At 35.9% G+C, this 20961-nt stretch overlaps 1 protein-coding gene across 1 annotated transcript; it reads left to right on the forward strand.

Annotated features, from left to right (window-relative positions):
- Positions 1-4309: 4309 nt before the first annotated feature.
- Positions 4310-17464, forward strand: LOC108713531 (chitinase-like protein PB1E7.04c). Its single transcript, XM_041591048.1, has 9 exons — positions 4310-4355; positions 5277-6280; positions 7081-7139; positions 8683-8834; positions 9568-11018; positions 13593-13651; positions 14722-14867; positions 15733-17354; positions 17450-17464. Exons 1-9 carry the CDS (start codon positions 4310-4312, stop codon positions 17462-17464), a joined length of 4554 nt encoding a protein of 1517 aa, XP_041446982.1.
- Positions 17465-20961: the final 3497 nt, after the last annotated feature.

Consider the following 20961-nt stretch of genomic DNA (forward strand, 5'->3'; position numbering starts at 1 on the left):
AGCAGAGAATCTATTGCTACAGGTATAGTAAGCACATCCTTATAGCATATCCTAATAGGATCCCTTGCAATGCAATATTATATACAATGAAAGAGATTGTCTAGACACCCCAAGTACATTATGTACAGTGACAGGGATTGTCTGAGAATACCCCTAAGTATATTATGCAACATTAGGGGTTGCCATGGCTACTGACACCTCAAGAACATTATGGGGCAGATGTATTAAAGGTTGAGTTGTGTTTTGCACAAAAATGTAAGTTCTCCACGTTATTTTTTGGTCAAAAATCAATTTTTCAGGTAAAAAAAAAACCTACATTTTTTCTAGATTTATTATACCCTATCCTGGAAATAGCTCAAATTCGAAAATACACCAGCTAAAACCTGTCAGGATCATGTAGGAGTCAATGGCAGAGGTCCCTTGAACCCTTTAAAGATGTTAACAGTCTTCATGATGTTCGAGTTTTTTCAGAGAGTTTTGCCCGAAAACTAGATCAATTCAAGTTTTTTCCAGCGGAAAACTTGATCAATTGGGGTTTTGGGTTGCTAACCCTGAACTCACTGATTCAAGTTTTTTCCATTCAAGTTTTTTCTTAAATTAGAAATCATTCGAGCTGTGAGTTCAACTGAGGTATAAAAAATCGCTAAAATTCGACCTTTGATAAATAACGAAAAGTCAATAATATAGTGACCGCTAAAGACTCACCCCACCACGCCGTGTCCCTTCAGTCAGCTCCACAACCTCCGTGTGCTCAGCCACCAGCATCCCAGCTGTGATATAGATCACAATAAGCAATTCAGGCAGCACTCCAGATAGGTATAGATGAGGTTTATTACAACATTAGGGTAGCAGCATGGCTGTGTGGAACTCCGATGCCAGAATCTGTGCCGAGGGGTAAGTATAAGGTATGGGGCATTTCCCCCGGGGGGTCAGTTAGGCTGGGGGGAGGGGGTCTACGGGGTGAGGGTTGAATTCTCTATAAAACCTAATTGGCCTGGGCAAGAGCTGCAGCTGTTATCCTAAACAAACAGAGAGCTTCTAGAGCTTTTTACTCAGGTATGGCAAAGCATTTTACAGAATAAATATAGATTTCTAGCTTGCACTATTGCAGCTAATCTATTGCCATTAAAATGCCTCCGTAGCTTTCCTTCTCCTTTAAGGTTGTAATGTGGTGTGATAAATCATTTTTTTGCTGAGGCCCTTGAAACCTTCAACCCTACCCCCACCCCACTGGCAATAAATAGGAGTACAAAACATTAACATTACATTCTTGTAGTAAGTTGTGTTTTTTTTATTTAAAATGGAAGGAGCCTTTTCTCACCCATCATGAAAGATGACCTCTTTAACTATGCATTATCTCACAGTGAAGGGTTCTGCCAAATGTTAATATGTCTGATGCATGCAGCTGACAATGTTTATTTCCCTTTTTCCTCCAAGGTCAATGGTAATAAATACAAATAAATGCTATTCTGAACAACTACCTTCCTCTTTTACTCAATCATTTATGCAGGAATAGATTGTCTCAATATGACTTTACCTGTACATATGATATCACCCATTCATAGAACAAGGACTCACTGTTTTCTGCAGTCACATGAATGTACATCCTCACACAGCAGGCTGGTTAATCAGGACATATGGGCTTCTGATCAAAGATCAGATCACCCTACAGTACAGTGAAGTGTCTGCCAGTGCAGTATGTATAAAGCAACTGAATTCTGAATGAGTCCTGATCAAAAATTCTGGATGTTTCATCTGTAGACCTCCTTTTCTCTAAGGAATATTATCAGTTATCTATTTGATGCAAGCCAAATCTTTTAGACAGTTGAGCTTGAAAAATCCCAGGGAAATGCTAATTTCTGGGTAAACAGAATGAAAAAGCAATCGAACTTGGATCAATACAGCACATCAACAAACAGGCAAATGGGTAAAAATGTGAAGAAAACATTCAACAAAGTGACATTTTAAAGAAAATACCCTGAAATGGGGCGTTTAATACACCTTTCTGGTGAGAGGGCAAAAGAAAAATATTTACAGAGTTTTAAAAACAGAAGAATACAGATTAGACAGGAACATTACAGCTGTATGTTTATGTATGAAGTTCTCATAAGCAGAAAAGCTTCAAGGTTACTTTTAGCTTCCCAAAAAAGAAAAAAATGTTATCCACTGCTACTTTAACCCCTTCTAGGGCTATAACTGGGGCTAACAGTAAATTTATGCTATAATCTCACAAGTCAAATTTTTCCTTAACCATTGTGTTTGGTGAACTGCATTATTAATCTTTTTGGCAACTAAGTGGTTATGGCACATTTGTACTTTGGAAAATGCTTTGTATTAGGTAAACAACATAAACACTTGGCTTCCATTTTGATTAATGCTTGTATTGTGCCCTTCGCTTGCATTTTCTCTTATGAAAAATATTTTATTTGTGTTATAATTTCCCTCTCAGAGGTAGGAATGACAGCTTTCTGGGGGAAAAAAATCAAGCCTCCCTGGTAAACTAAGCTTTCTTTTGTATTAATAGAGTCATTTACCTTTACATAAATTTTTGTTATGATGTAGACAGTGATTTATTGAGATCATCTGCAATTGGTTTTCATTAGTTGTCCTATTTATACTCTCAGCCTAGCAGTGGTCTCAATGAAAGGCTAGACTCTCTGAAAAGAATAAGTAATAAAAAGTAACAATAAGAATAAAATTGTAGCATTACCGAACAAGGCACACACACATATATATATGAAAGCTGAAAAGAAGAGAAATCCTGGTGATGACCCCAATACGGAGAGTAAACATTATTTTTTTCCAGGAAATACACCAGCTTTTCTTAATTTGCATAAAGATAGAGGAAAACAATGACTCAAATAGGTAAAGTTTTGTTAAACAAATTTCACTGGCAAGTCTACAGAACATTTAATTTCTTGCCCATAAAAGACATGCTACAAAGCAAGAAGCCACAGTATAACCCCATCTCTTTTTTGGTGACACAGGAGCAAGGTATCTCCAACAGTTCTATTTCTTTCAGGTACCTTACTCATTATGAAATGTGAGAATGCTTGGTTTTTGGGACTACTAGCACCAAATGACAATATATATATATATATATATATATATATATATATATATATATATATGTGTGTGTGTGTGTGTGTGTGTGTGTGTGTGTTTTGCTTTATAGCTATGCAAGAACAAATCTCTACTTAAATGAGCAAGGAAAGGTTTAAAAAACTATAATGGGTTAAAGTATCCCCTGGCATCATACTTCTGATGAATTGTGCATACATGTGCCCATTCAAGCTGGGTGGGGAACCTTCATTGGGTTGTATTAATAGGTACTACAGACTGACAAACAAATGAAAATGTTAATTGCAACCTGCACCAAATTCATGGTACAAAGTACATTTCATGTGTTTTGATGCATTGGGCATAACTCAGTGAATAGCTGGGATGATGCTGAAATTCAAGGGGGAAAGAAATAATCAATTTGTGCATTTTCCACACAGTGCTGGGTAAGTAAATACACCTTTAGTGTTAGCACTGTTGATTTTATCATCCCTGGCAGGTAAGTGGACAAACAATATTATAGCTGTAATACAATAATCAGTATGTATGTATATATAGTGAATAAAGTACCCCCTCTTGTAAAATATAAGGATATTATAAGTTACCGAGGAGTTTCATGACCATATAAAAACACGAGGCCGAAGGCCGAGTGTTTTTATACAGGTCATGGAACTCCGAGGTAACTTCTAATATCCTCATATCTTACAACTGGGGGTACTTTATTTATTATAATACACAAGTTTCAGTGAGTCATGTGACAGAAATGACATCACTACTCACAGTTTATAACTGATGACATCAGAACTCACCGTTTATAAGGATATAATTTACAGGATATTCATGGCTTTTGTGTATTATAATGGTATAATCCTTGTTATCAACATTTTACATGGAATATACTCAATATCGTCCTGGCCTTTATTGCGTAAATAAATCATACTGATAATTAAATGTTATCATATGTGGCAATAGATCTAATTTTAAATAGTTTCTAGACTTATTTCTAATAAGTCTTGTTTTTGTTCATTAATGGCTCCATAGTAACGGTTTTATCAGTAAATGTAAAATGTTCTTTTGTGTGATACTGTTATAAGCTGGAATCAATGCATTGTGTTATATAATAAGAAAGGAGTAATGTATCGTAAGTTGGAAGAAATGTAGAAAATTATCCTGTAAATCCTTTTTTCCCATTGGCTTTGTGTAGATTCTGTTGGCTCCTAGCAATAAAAGCAGAGCTTCTATTCTGAATATGGACTGGAATTCACACTTATTTGTGTGGCTTCTGTTTTTGACAGGTAAGAAAAAACATTTTTTGGGCAGTTATAATAGTAACATTGCAGTACTGGGGGTACTCTAATTTGCGATATCAGTGAGAAAACCACTCCTCATTTTCTATCCAGTTTCTTACATAACTCAATGACTGGTAGCACAAGTAATTTCACATTTCTTCTTGCAGTCCATAAACATGCTTCTTTAATTTGCAGGTGGCTGTTATAGAGAAACTAAATGGCATTCTCAACCTGGGAAAGCATTGATGGGAATCTTTAACCATGCAAAATGTTAATACGTTCATGAGCATGTTAATTCAGCAGCACTTGGCCAAAAAACAATAATCCTAGAATGTAAATTTATGATTTACACTTGATGATCAGACAGCCATTCCTAAAAAAGAGGCAGGAAGCAGTGGTGTGTCTCATAAAATGCATTTTCCTGTACGACAAGTACAATCCCATAGGAAAGACAGATGAACATTTTTTCCTGCGTTCATAGAGCATGTTGGAGATAAAATGCTGTAAAGTGTAACTATTGGTCAATGCAGTAAAATGCCCTATTCACTATATTTAATTCTTCAGAATGTCTAAATTGCCACCCATAATCAGTCTCTAATTCACACAGGTTTCCTAAAACTTATATTCTGGTTTATATTCTGGAATTGTGCCTTTGTATCCGAGTGCATGTGGAATGTTTGGCAAAAAGCTGGTTTCTAACCAACTGAATTGTCACATCTATTATCTAATCTCTCTAATCTATTATCTAATAATAGCAGCAGCTTGTGTTTTACATTTTTTTGGAAAAAGGACTGGCAACTCATTTCAATACTCTAAACACTGTTTCCTGCATGTAGTGATGATTGCTTAAGATCTTAGCTTTAGATACGCTTATGTGTAGGGACTGAACATTTATAACTTTTCATTTTTATATACTTTTTTCTTTAGATACACCAGTAACAAATCTATTTACACATGGGGCATCAAGAAATGGAAGCACAACTCCGATTGTGATAACAATTGATTTAGCAACTATTGCACAGTTACAGTATACAACTGCAGTAATCACTTCCAACTTAATATATTCGGTTAATAGTGGTGGCAGTGAAAGAACTGCTGATTTATCTCATGTCACAGTGGAATCTAGTATTGGAACTGCTTTGGCTACAGAATTCCTAGAATCAACTCAGATACAACATTTTACATATCAATCAAGTTCTCCAACTACAAGCAGCTCACTTACTGAGCTCAGCACTGAACCAACAGCTATAACCAAAGATAAATACAGTTTAAAAAGCAATGCCTTGTCAGGTTCTGGGTATGACCTTGATGCGCAAACTTCTTCTGATCAAAGTTTTGTTTTCACCAATGGATTATCATCTAAATTCACTGTGGAACTAACAAAGAACTCTTTATCTGCAACCAGACATACATGCAAATCTAATTCTCAGTTTGAGGAAAGCTCTTTATTTGCACCCAGTTCTTCATTCACCAACCCATATAAACCCAATTCTACCCACACACCCACAAGCCAGTTTCAATCAAATTTTTTGCTTAGACTCAACTTTTCATCTAAATATTCTTCTGTACTAGCCAACCATTATCAAACAAAATTCAATTTTGGATCAAAAACCAGATTCCATGTAGAATCCAGTTTTAGCCCAATAAAATACCACCTAGAATCTCATGATATGTCTTTAAAAATGTTACCATCTGAATCAAGTGCTTCTTGTCCTGTTATTCCCAGATCTGAATCCAAATATCTGCCAAATAGATCATTTGCCGCAATAAGTGCTGCTTTTCAATCAAGTTATGTGCAGCAGTTCAGTAGTATTAGTTTTGAGAATTCAAATTATTTGGATTTTAAAATTCTTAACTTGAATTATTCAGAGAGTTTGGGTGATCCTTCTTCTAATGAATATCAGGATCTGAAAATGTACATTAAAAATCTGGTAAGTGCAAGATTTCCTGCAAAAAAAGTTAACTATACTAGAGGGTTTATGGTAGTATGTTATACTGTAAAATAGTAAAATATTACAAAAAAAAAAATAGTAAAATATTTTACCACTTCTTTCAGAGGTTTTCCTATTCAGCCAAAAACAAAAAAAATCGGAATATTGTTAACTTGGATTACAAACTCAAGTGAAACCATTTTGCACTCCTTTGTGCACATACAAAGATTTCTTGACTTGTACTAAAGTGCAGTATATCACAGCCGTTTAACCAGTGGACAGGCCCCACCTTCCAATGTATCTTATAGGAATGCACCAAATCCACTATTTGGGATTCGGCCAAGTCCCTGAATCCTTGGTGAAAGATTTGGCCGAATACCAAATCAAATCTGAATCCAAATTTGCATATGCAAATTAGGGACAGGAAAGGAAGAAGTCTAAAAAATTCTTCTTTTGTGATTAAAAGTCACGTGGTTTCCCTACCCGCCCCTAATTTACAAATGCAAATTAGGATTCGGTTTGGGCAGGCACAAGGATTCATCCGAATCCTGCTGAAAAAGGCAGAATCCTGGCCAAATCTCGAATTCGGTGCATCCCTGGTTTCTTATAGATTTCATTATCTCATAGTGCCAGCAACACGATTATCATGGAATACTGCAAGGGCAGTGACATCTTATCACCTGCATGTGAAGACATACTTAGGTAGAGAATTCACTAATATAGAAAAGCACTGCTTTTATAAAGTAATCAATACAATGGTTTATATCCAACCTATTAAGTCCTATTCTCTTTACGGACAGGTTGAAGAGAAATTTCGAACACTCTACAGTGGAACTATAGTGGAAGTAATTAAGTTCAGGTAAGTACAAGTTGTAAGAGAAGCAAAGTCCTTTCCATGATAGCTGCTAAAGCAATAATTGCAAGATCACTGAAAAGAAGAAACATTCAATTTGATCCAATTACAATAATTTGACATGTTTTCCAGATCTTGAGCCCATGGATAAAATATACAAACAGTGATAATTATGGACAAGCCCTGCTTTTTATTTTATCATAACAGGAAATTGTGCGCCCTTTAACAGTTATATATTTTGGCTTGTTCTGGGCTCACTGCTAACAGCCTCTTGCAGCCAAAAGAAGTTTCTTTTATCAGTGATGCAAAACCATGTGGGGAGGACATGTTCAGATCTGAAGAAGCAAATGGTAGAATTATATTCCATTACAAGGTGTGGATTGCACAGCAGAGGAATATGCAATGTAGCTTTACATCAGAATCACGGAGTTCTCATCCTCTAGACATGGTAGCAAAAATGCAGTATTTTTGTCCCTAAGCATGATAGGATATTAACTGTGTGGAAGGAACCATGTGGAGCATCTGCTTTCAATATATGTTAAATAATTGCAGTACTCATGTTTATTAAGGCTGTCACTATTAGATTATTATTCACCTTGAAAGGGGCATTGTCAGCAATAAAAAAGTTCTAAAAAGCACATACCCTTTTGCCTGTGTACCTAGTATGTTTTTATGTCAAATAATGGTGTCATATTTGTAATGAATCCATATTTCCATACTAGAGTAAGAGAAACTATTTCTAAATATTTTCTAAATATTTGGTATTATTCCACATTTTAACTCATATTATATAACCTTGTATTACCTGAAGTGTATGTATAACCCCAGAAGTACTTTCCCTACCGGCAATGCCTGCTGACAGAACCTGCTCTCAAGATAATAAAAACCATACTGGCAATGAGAGCAGTACAAACAGGCTCACTTGTGGCTGAATGTACTGTATACCACAGTATTGTACATGTGTTTGCATTCTAAGCACTACATTGAAGTCTATGGCCTTTTGTTTTGTGGCAACTTTTTTTTTTTTGGCTCAAAATATTTTGGGGGCGAGAATTGTCATGGTGAACTGCAGAATTTCACCTCAAATCCAAACCTAGTGAAACAATTGGTTCATCACTAATCATTTGCCTATGGTACAGGCAAGCAGTATGGTTGTATACTTAGAACACTTGCATATGTGTTACTTGTTTCCTGTAAGTGCCTACCCCCTCATACAGACTAGTAATAAATCGCCAGTTTCCTTGCCTTTTACAATACAGAATAAGAATCACTGCGAATCCTTGTAGTTAGCGATAATCTCACAGTAGAAAATATGGAGGAAATTGTTTTGGAAGCCTCTGAACACACAGGTCATTTCAAAGTGCTTTGAAGGCACATCAGCATGGCATAGTAACTGTGTACAGATATGGTCCACCTTACTTTGGGGAAACTGCAAACCTAATATGCAGAAAGACATATACGGGATCTAGAAATTAACTACATCACTACATCTATTTCCAATTATGTATACATTTCTGCATTAATTATGTCCTGTCACATTCTGTTTCAGACAAGGATCAGTGATTGTGGAAATGCTCATAATGTTTACCATCCATACAAATACCCAATTGAGGAAAGACTTTATTCAAGTTCTAATTGATACTTTCAAAAATGGTACAATAGGAAACCTAAAGTTGGATGTTTCTAGTATTACATTTAATGGTAAGTTACAAATGATCTTTTTATACAATTGTTGGTTCATACAGTATACTGCTTTATCTGTGTTATAACTATTAGAGATCTGCAAAGTCCTTATTTGTCATTTATTTACTCATTCATGTGTGTTTCTCTGAACTGTAAGGGGCAGATTTATCAAGGGTCGAATTGAAAATTCGAATTTCAAATTCTAATGTTTTTTTATGATCAAAACCGTCAAATTTGACTAGGGAATTGTTAAAATTAGATTTGAGTTTTTTTAACATTCAAATTCAATTTTTCGAGATTTATCATATTATGGCCCTTTATGAACTCTAATTCGACTATTCGCCACCTAAAACCTGCCGAATTACTGTTTATGTCAATGGGAGACCTCCTGGGATCAATTTGGAGTTGTTTGCAATCTTCCTTACATTCGAGTTTTTTTCTGAGAAAATACTCAAATCGAGTTTTTAAAACTCAAATCGAATCTGATTCGAATTCGATTCAAGTTTTACAAATGCGATTCTTTTAATAAATTTCAAGTTTATGGGAGTTCATGGGAGTTTTTAAAAACATGAATTCAAAATTTGACCTTTGATAAATGTGCCTTTTAATGTTTCATCACAGGTCAGTCTGAATGTAATAGATTTCTAAGGAATTTGCATTTTTTTTAAATAAAACTTATATTTCTGCAGTTTTTCAAGTTAAATTAGCTTCTATAAATATAATGTATTTAATTGCTGGTTTATATTTTTAGGAAAGAAAATATTTACAGCATTAACTAGCACTAGTTTTACCAATGCCTCCTATGAAAAGCCTACAATATCCAGACCTGGAATTTATACAAGTGCACCCCTTATTTCTGAATCTCAAGATGCTCTAAGCTCCAGCTACAACTTGCAAAGTACCAGCTCCACTACCAACTTTAAACACCATCAACTACAATCAACTACCGGCACATTATATGAAACTGCCTCTGTATCACCTCCACATTTTTTTTCTCAAACCACAATTTCACTGACTTCTGCAAAGTCTGGTGACAGTTCACCTTCTACCAGTCCAACATTTCAAGCAACGTTAAGTTATGACTCTGTATCAGAGAATGAAAACATACCATCTAGTAGTTCTGTATCTGAAACCAACATGTTACGAAATACTAACAGTCCATCTAAAATCAATGCCACAATATTCATATTAGAGGATATATCTGCATCAACTAGCAGCAAATTGACTGAACCAACTAGCATCAGTGCTTCTTCTAAAACATTCACTTTTATTGATAAGAGTCCAACAATGAGCAGCCTGCAACATACTAGTCCCTCATCTGATTCCAACACTTCACCAAAAATCAAGGACACCACTGAAATGGTCACTATACCTTTTAATAGTTCTGCATTTGAAAGAAAAAATATTAGCATCCAATCTCAAACCAGCATTGAAGTCACTATAAATATCACAGATGAATACAGAACTGAACTCATAACCAAGTCTTCATCTCAAAATTTCACATCAATACATATTTTTCCAACTACCAGCCCATTAAAGACCAGCCCTACAACCATTAAAAATCAAACAGATCAAAGTAGCACAATGATAAGTCCTAACTATCCATCCAATACAAGCAATACATCAGCTACATGCAACTCTTCTGATACTGTCCCAACTCAAGATATTAACTCTTCATCTACCGGATCAACATCTAAAAGCAACATTTCATCTACAGCTAGCCTTACATCTGAATCTACAATAAGCATCAGCCCTATATCTGAATTTGTCAGTTTACCACTCAAAAGTGTTCCACCTACAACGAACATGCCAAAAACCTCATCTAAAATGGTCAGTCAACTAACTAGTGTCCTGCCTATAACCAATTCACAAATGACTACGTCTGAAAGCAGCCATTCAGGAAAAAACAGTACTACACCAGCTACAAGTCCTCTAAATAACATGAACATATCAGATGCTGATCTCCCACCTCTAACCACCATCGCAACAGCAAAAAACACCACGCATAAATTAACTGCTTCTGGAATTATTCCTAAAACCACACTATCAGCAAATGTCAGCTCTACAACAACAAGAATATCTTTATTTGCAACCAGAGTATTAGCAAATGTTAGCACCCTGTCACAAAAGAACACTGCATTAACTTCATCTAAGGGTAAGATTCTCTCAACTACCAGCTCATTGCTTAAACCTCTGGAACTGGTGAGTATCTACTTATTTAGATATGTTACCCTATATTTATACATTCCTGACATACTATAAAAAAGCATCTCACAGGCTTGTAAAACGATCCATCCATATTCCGTTATTAATAGATAATATGAAAACATAAAGAAGAAAACTCCTGACATTTCGCAAAATATGCAAAAGGGGGGAGGGTGGGTGGGATGTTTCTACCTGTAACGATAAGGAAGTGAACAGCTTCTTCCCCTGACATCACATCCCTTTCTGACTCCACCGCTTGGCCCAGACATCTCCTGCTTTAATTCATTCCTTCTCACCTAAACACAGCTACATTTGATTCTGCCCATCTCTAACCTAGACCAGTATGATTTGGCTGCTGGTCATTCAGATCCCTTGTCATGCAGCCCCTGCACTTATAGCTCCAGGGCTTTCCTAACCAGTTTGCTCCAAACTGAGATAAAACAAATATCCAGACCAAAGGGATCATTTGCATAATTGCTGCAGGGACCCGCGCAGCCCAAAGAATAATTAGAGGAATTACTAAAGAAGTAGGCCAGAAACGTACTACATTACATTTTGGGCTTCTATAACAGCCCAAGCAGCCCTTTAGCAGAGAAGATCTCTGCCTCCAAGCGTGCAGTCAGAAGTTCCCCAACTTCTTTTCTCACTGCACATGTTCTGTGCTGGGGTCAGTTACTGAGCTTAGAGACAAAAGCACAAGAAATGTAATATATATTATATATATATATATGTCACAATAAGGCTCAGACTTAGTAAAAAGTAAATAATTAGTAAACAATTATTGGTACATAGCAGCTCACACAATTAGCATCAGAATATAATAATCAGCCCTGTAGCATTTATATCAACGGCAAAGCTTTTTTTCCTGCTTGATTTGTGACATCACATACGCTTAGCTTCTCAACAACTGCTCAAAGCACACTGAGCATATGCGTATCATAGACACTCCTAACAAAATCTAAAATAGGATACTCCTGTGACAACTATGAAGGCCCTGATCGTTATTACTATAAACATGCCAAACCTTTAGGCTGGTTCAATAAGTTCAATAAATAAATGTAATTTCTAGCCATATTTATGTTAAGAGTTTAGTTATAGACAGTGATTACACGTTGATGTATACATCATATTGATGTTATGGGCTACTAACAATCATATCATGCATGTATATGTACAATTTTATAATACAGAAAAGCATGTACAGGGAAGAATAAAATAATAAATATAAAGAGATTATACGTTTTAATATACAGTGCCATGTGGTAGGAGAAACAGTAAGAAGGAAGTCTGTGCCCTGTAGAGCTTACATTGTAAATGGATAGATAATATACAGGCACAAAATAGAAGGAACTTTAATTCCAAGACCGGGCAGGTAATGTTCTAGTGTTTCAAAAGGAGGGATTTAAGTCTCTTTTTGAAGGGGTTAAGACAGTATTCCCTACAGAGAAGCTAAGGGATGGAATTCCTGGGGTACAGAGCAGTAAGATAGATGGCAGCTGGTATGAATGGTGTAAGAGATGGTGGCTCCGAGAAGAGCATAGGAGACTGCCAGGAACGTACAGGAAAACAAGTGAGAAATGTACTGAGGAGCAGAGTCATAAAGGGTTTTGAATGCTAGAAAAACAATATTGTATGCTGTCATTTGCCATTATACAGATTTCATTATCATACCTTCATTAAAAAAATAACCAGGTATTGCACTGTGGGATTACTGTCATCAAACTCATATCTGTAACAACAATTAATCAGCTGTCACTTAAAAATACAAATAACTGCTAAAAACTAAGCATCACAGCAGAAGATAGCAAGTACATAAGATAGTGCTCTGGTGTGGGGCAGATACCACTCAGCTGCCAATAGTCAGTTTCCTAGATTGAGAGTGGCCCTTAGAGTTGCTCATATTTCAGGGAACAGAGTCTTACAAAGAATGATGCCCATATTTCTGACACATACGGAGCTCAGTGAAGATTTATCTACCCAAATTTCTATGCGTTGAATTTTTGAACAATTCAACAGATCCCAGTGTCAGCACACTGTATTATACTCCATGCCACGTAACCTATGCAAAAATTAATGACAGTACTCACGTGAATGGGTCAATCTCCTCCCATCCTGAACTAAAGGTGGCCACAGATATAACAATTATTGTTCATTTTCAATGCAGACGTTTTAGAGCTGAATCGTCAGATATACGGTAGAAACAATAGAATTCTTCCTGTATTTGACGATTCAGCACTAACAGTGGCCGATATTCGGGTGCCTTCAAAGGTGCCCAATCAAAATCTCCGGGCCAGCCAGATCGACGAGCTGACCAACTTCCAAGTCTTCTGCTGATATTGGTCGGCATGTCTCCCACCATTCACGCACCGGATATAGTAAGAAAATTAATTTTGTACAATATTATCAGTGCATCTATGGCCACCTTTACACATAAGGCCAGAGATTCAAATTTATGATAAGGGTATGTCAGTTTAGAAAAAAATCTTATTTAACTTTTTCGCATAGAAGTATTTATTATGCCTGCAATTTTTGGTAGAATAACAAACCTTAAAAAATGTTTTTTTCTCATAGGTTGCCCAAATTCTAGAAAACAATTTCAAAATAAACCGTATATTGGTGGCTGGTTTTCAGTAAGTGTGGTAATGTCGGAAGACTAAATGTGCCAAAAGTTGCAACTGTGAATAAAGTCTTTAATGAAACATTGCTTTTGTAAGGTCAGGTGATGCCTGAAAGTACACACACAGCTGAAGATGCACAATGAACCTTTAATACTACATGTCATTTCTATATTCTATAGTGTAAACATCTGTAGTGGTACCAAAGGCTGCCCATGTCTGAACTAGAATTGTATATGCCATACTGAATTTGTTAACAAGCTTACATTGCTAAGAATCCTTGATAGGACAGATTTTGACAATACATAGTGCTTTCTTATCCGGTTGTTATCCTGCCTTTTACCTCAAGGTAGGGATTCCACTTAACGGTAGGAAAGTAGTGTATCCGTAAAGACTTATGGATAAGGAAATTATTTATAATGAAAAAATAGATTATAGCAAGCTGATAACCTCAAGGGAACCCCATGGCAGCAATAGTATGACATTTTGTCACATGCACATACGGGCAAAATATCCATATCCTAGTCTCTGTCAGTGTGATATTACACATTCTGGTCTGTCTATCATAAAGTGGACCTGTTACCCAGACACAAAAAGCTGTATAATAAAAGTCCTTTTCAAATTAAACATGAAATCCAATTTATATTTTTTATTAAAGCATTCATAGCTGCTGTAAGCTCATTTAAAAATCTCAGCTGACAATCAAATATTGTCTGCCCCTCCTCTATGCCTAAGGCATAGAGGCGGGGCAGACAATTACTTTCACTTTCCATTCAGCACTTCCTAGATGTAACTGCTCTCCACACATTCCCCTGTTTTCTTCACTGTTTAATTCTGTAGCCAGGGCATGGGGATGTACATCGGGTCCCCCATTCTGGTGCACAAACAAGATTCTGAAGCACATGACAAACATTCTTATAGCGTTACATTTAAAAAATAGTCCCTGCTACATTTGGAGTGAAGCAGAAGTGCAAATTAACTTGGGGATACCACACAATTTGTAGCCTCAAGCTTATCACTGACTCTGCTTCACATTTATACCTTGTGATTTCTCTACCAATGTAACAATGTTCCTTTGCTCCTAGGAATGAATCATTGTTATTGGAGTTTGCTATCAAATTTTCAGTACCTTTACCTGAAGAACTTGCTACAGCCTTTTCTGATGCTTTAAAAGCTAATAATGCGATGCTTGCATTGTTCAATATGTTTATTTCCAGCATTAAATTAAATGGTAAGCAGTTACAGGTAAATGAATCAAATAATTAAGCAGATATATCAACTTAAGCCAGGCCAAGCTATGTAGTCTTCATAAAGTATATAAGTATTAACTAAAACTTTACAGAGGTGTAACAGTGTGAACCAGTCAGAATGGTTCCATAAATCTTAAGGCAACTGTTTTGCAAAAAAAACACTGCAATGTGGAAAAAAACATGCAATTTGCATCTTAAACTGCATTTTGCACGCTGCACTGTGGTCATATATGAGCTTTTTTTGTCTGTTTCTCATGTACCACACGTTCCCAATAAAATTACTTATAATGTGACAGTATATGTTTTACTTTGCACACTTTAAAATTACTCATAAAGTCCATTTACTTTGTAGCTAGTAGATAACTAGCGTGTATCAGAAAAATATTGAAAAATTAAATATTTAGTGCTTTGCTTTATTGTGTGACATTTTACACGTGTGCAAAGCGCATATATACAATTTTAACACTATCAGGGATTTTATTGGAAACATGTGAGGTTTGGGATAACAACAAAAATAATACTTGATTTATTAAGAAAAGACACACATTGTAGTACAGAAAATGGCCTGAAAAGGAGACGTAGAGGAAAAAAAGATTCCATTATGACCGTATTGTGTAAATTGCAACCATACCACATTTTTCCCCACAGTGTAGCTTTTTTCCCAGAATTCAAGTGTCATTGTGTCCCACTCAGTGGACAAGAAATGGCTGATTGTGGCATTTTTTTGCACTTACTAAACTGGGGTGGGCATTGTAAATCAGCCCTTATATGTTATGCTGAGCTGACTTAAGGCCACAGGTACCTGCAATTCTAATAGATTCTCAGTCTCTGCTTTTATTTTTATAGGTACTTTAATATATCCAGAAATTATTAACAGTGCACCAAGGACAAGTTTAACTGCATCAATACCAGCATCTAGATTTACATCAGCTGCAAGCAAACTATCTGAAAATAGTGCTGGGGTCTCTACAAACATCATGCCAGACAGATCTGCTTCTGCTATAAAGACTTGGGGAAAAAACACTGAACCAACAACTACAAACCTTATATCCAGCTCTATGCCAATTGCAAGTTCTTCAGATATATATTACACTACAACCTCTAAGAACAGTCCTGTTTTTCGTGCACATTCTGTTTCTGAATCTAATAGCATATCATCTACAACATCACAACTCTTTGCACCAATTAAGATCAATGTTTCAGAACCCATTTCTCCAACAGCACAAAGCACTGGAACCAGCTCTCTATTTGTACCGAGCACCACATATGGATCTAGTTATATTCTCACTACCAGTAATATCTTAACATCCAGCCCTGTGACATCTGGGTTGAGCTCTGTGTTGTCTGTATCTGGACAAGACTATTCAAATACAGCAACAAGTGAAACCAGAACTCGATCTGGAACAAGCGATATATATGGATCAAACCCTGTTTTTACAAAAAACAATACTTCTGACTCCAGTTCTCCAACCACAACAAAGGCCACATCTAGATACGGCTTGGATACCACTGCAAAAACTACAAAATACACAGAGTTCCTTTCACAGAATACCTTTAATTTGTCAACTGCTGAACTCACTAACATCAGCTTTCCAACTGTACTTGGATCTAGTTACATTCCACATATAAGTAATATTTCTGCTGCTATAAAATTAATTACAACCTCTAGATCCAGCTCTGTAACAGCTGCAGGTACTACATCTGGGCCTAACTCTAAGATGACTGAAATCAAGTCTAAAAATACTAACACTGATTTTGCATCTGTACCAATGACTGGATCTAGTTCTACTTTCATCTCTAGAAATATACCTTCATATGGCTATCTTGCCACAAAGATTACAACTGAATTAAACGCTAAGACCACTGTCTCTAGCAATCTAACAAAAAATGCTATATCTGAAACCATCTCTGCAAATAGTGCAAGAACTACATCTAGTGCCTACTCTCAGCTTACAAAAGAGAGCATAATCAAATTCAGTAAATCACCTGACGCCAACTCTAAGACTGTTACTAGCATTAGAAGTGCATCTCCATCGGCAACACGTGCTACATTTGAAAATATTTCAATTTTCACAGGACAAAACATGCCCAAACTCAGCCATATAACCCAACCAAGCACAAAATCTGATATTAGCTTAGTGACCACTTCAAAAAATAAATTTCCTGGAAGTTTTCTGCTAACTATAAAGAGTGCATTTGAGTCCATTGTTACTACTAGCTCTGCTATAGATACAAAAGGTGTATCTGGGACTAGCTCTCCAACTCCTAGTGCTACATCTGGATCCAGTTCTGTGACCACTGAACATGAAACATCTCAATTTTACTCTATGACCACTGTACAGAGTACAGATAAAATCAAATTCACAGCTGCTAAAACCACTATGACCAGCTTTCCATCTACAACACACACAGCGTTTGGATCTAGTTCTAGTCAAAATGTTTCAAGAAATGAAATCATAGCTCCATCTGTAACAAGCACTATATCTGGATTTGGTGCTACTCTAACTACCAACAATAGGTTTACATCTACCTCTATAACTTCAATGACTTCATCTAAATTCAGATCTATGACCACTGAAAACAAGACTATGCCCAAATCTACGTACATTCCAACAACTTCATCTATATTCAGAATTCTAACTACTGCAACCACTGAAACTAGCCCTCTCTCGGAACCAAGCAGAACATCTCAATCAAGCTCTAATCACACTTGGAGCAATATATCTGGGCCCAGCGCTCCATCTTTAACCACTTCCAAAATTACATCTAGTAATAGCATTGTGTCGGCTATGAGCAGTACATCTGAGCCCATTGCTCATATTTTAAGTACAAAAAAAATGAATGGAACTCTCTCTACTGTTCCTACTATCAGAATATCTGTGACAAGTTCATCAGAAATAAACTCAACTATCTCTATTGGTAATACATCCATAGCTCACTCTTTAACTTTAATAGTACTATGTTAGGGTCCACCTTTAGGTCCATCGAAAGCAGCACTTCTAGTTCTGTGACTATTGCAAGCACTATATTTTGTTTTGTGCTACTGAAAACAGTAGATATGCAGGTCTTTTAACAGATCAAGCATTATATATGCAACCACATTTCTGCATATAGCAGATGCTACAACTGGATCTAGCAACACACGTATTACAACCAGCATTACCTCTACAAGCACTTTAACTGGAGGCAATTAATTCATAGTAAATTAAGACCCAGTACAATGATTTCAGCTATACCAACACCTATATCCATGACCATAACAAGTGCAGTAATTGTTAACACTTCTATAAGCATTACATACAATAACATTTTGCTTATTTCTGCAAGAGTTATATTTGAATCTTACTTTATATCCATTATAGGCACCAGAGCTAAGCCAAGGTCTTCCACTATGAGAAATATATCTGTAGCGACCACTTTTTGCCCACAAAGCACTACATTACGAATCAGCATTGTATTTATTACAACCTTTACATCTTCACCTACCTATAACTCATGTAAGAGAAGTCACCCTTTTGTCTAGCAAGTGTTTCAAACTATTTATATTGCTGTCAATTAAAGGGGTTGTTCACCTTTGAGTTAACTTTTAGTATGATGTAGAGAGTGATAACTTGCAATTGGTTTGAATTTTTTTTTGTTATTTAGCTTTTTATTCAGCAGCTCTCCAGTTTGCAATTTCAGTAATCTGGTTGCTAGGGTCCAAAGTACCCTATTAACCATGCACTGATTTGAATTAAGAGACTGGAATATGAATAGTAGGAGGGCTGAATAGAAAGAGGAGTAATAAAAAGTAGCAATGACAATACATTTGTAGCTCACAGCATTTGCTTTTTAGATGGGGGTCCTTGACCTCCATTTGAAAGCTGGAAAGAGTCACAAGAGGAAGGTAAATAATTCAAAAACTATTAGACCAATTGAAAAGTTACTTGGAATGGGCCATTCTATAACATACTTAAAGTTAACTTAAAGGTGAACCACCCCTTTAAATAAAGTATATACATGTATAGTGTAATATATGCTTAAAGGTGAACCACCCCTTTAAATAAAGTATATACATGTATAGTGTAACATATGCAAATCAACCATTTTTTCTGTGTTAAACATGTATCATATTATTACCATGATTATATTTATATAAACTTTTATTTTAATAGATTCTAGTAATATTCTGCACGGCATTTCAACTGGCACTTTAACTCCAAGCCTTTTAGTTTCTATTATTGCGTTATGCATCGTGGCGGTCTTTACTATTCCCATTCTAATCATATTGGTAAGTGACTGTGGTTCTTTGCAGCTGTGCGTTTAAGGTGAGATTAGTTTTATACTAAATAAAGCAAGACTTCATTTTATTTGGCATCAGAACAGTATTCTCCAATTAGTACTCACACAATAATCATGTATTTATTTATTTCCTTCCAGTAATTGGCTACTCACATAGTTTCACAATTAATTCTACTAAAAATTGTTTTGAACTTGTCACTGTGCAAAAGTAATGGATGCTGTATGTTAGTTCTGGTTTAGATCCAGATATATGATAACACCTGTTGTTTCCTCCACAGTGTAAGAAAAGGCTCATTTTAATAACGTTTGAAAATAAATGTTTGTGTCACACTTCTTGGCATTATTCCGTCACTGCTTGCACTTCACTTATCTTCTTCACTACTAGTATTTAATGGTTATTGGTCAAGAAACCCTCCACAATGGGGAGAGGCTAGTACCTACAAGTATGGGATACAGTTATGGGATCTGTTACCCGAAAGCTGTTATCCAGAAAGCTCTAAATTATGGAAAGGTCATCTCCCATACACTTATTAGCAAATAATTGTATTTTTTAATACTGATCCTAAGATACATATATCTTTATTGGATGCAAACAATCATATTGGATTTATTGTTTAAATTATTTAAGCATGGAGATCCAAATTACAGAAAGATCCCTTATCCAGAAAATCCCAGGTCCCAAGCAGTCTGGATAACAGGTCCCATACCTGTAAAATGTACCAAGCTGGCATGCCAATGGCCCTTAGTAAGGGAACAATTATATATAATTTATTTTGTATATTAAAATAGTATAATAGTATATAATAGTATAATATATTATATAATAATTTCTGCATTGTTCATAGTGGGGTTTCCTTTCCTAGCAGATGTATTAGCGCTCACTCAAATAACCGATTCCAGTACAAACAGAATCTAACAAAATAACTGCCTTTTGAACAAATTCTACATGTAGAGAGAAAGGATTTCTGGTGATTTTAATAGAGTGAACTCTAATTCATCTTCTAGGCAAAAGGAGCCCCCCCCCCATAGGATATATTGGATCACCCAACTCCTGAATGAAGAGAGAATGAGGAGAGATGCTGAGAGAGGAATAGTGAAGATAAACTTTATTATTTCAGAAACGGTACAGAATAATTGATTGTATTTAGAAAGTTTCTTATTTCAGTATGCTGAAGCGAATATTCAATTTTCATTTTTGAGATAGCTCCCCTTTAAGGTAGAGATGAATGTTAGAATGTCTTGAAACTGATGTCTACTTGAAAACTTGATTGGTAGAATTTGTCCTACCATATAATGCTAAAAGGAGGAAAATTACTATATAGATGGTGCAATTACTGTACTTACTCCACTGCTCTTTCAGTTTATTTAGGGTGAAGGGAGGTAGATTTATATCATATATATCATGTATGTCATACTTGTAGTTATATAAAATCAGGGGGTTCTACTGTATTTATTTGTTATTCTATCTGTTATGTCTGCAGGCATTGAAACATGGACTTTTTAATAGACTGATTTGGGCCTGTTATCCAAGTATTTCCTATGGCTTCCCAGAAGAAGGTTTGAGAGTTCCTAGCGTCAGGCTTACCATACCCACTTATAGGGTATGTGAGATGTATTTTGCTGCCATTATTTCTTTATAATATAAATTATATATTCATCATCACTGATCAACTCAGTATAAATATTAATAAACTGTAACATGTTAATCCTCCCTCAAAATTGGTGCACCATTTGACAATAACATGCATCCAATAATGCAGATTGCTGCCTTTTTGTTGTTCTTTGCCCACTGCA

Source organism: Xenopus laevis, chromosome 4L (assembly GCF_017654675.1).
Source record: "Xenopus laevis strain J_2021 chromosome 4L, Xenopus_laevis_v10.1, whole genome shotgun sequence".
Classification (NCBI taxonomy): Eukaryota; Metazoa; Chordata; class Amphibia; order Anura; family Pipidae; genus Xenopus; species Xenopus laevis.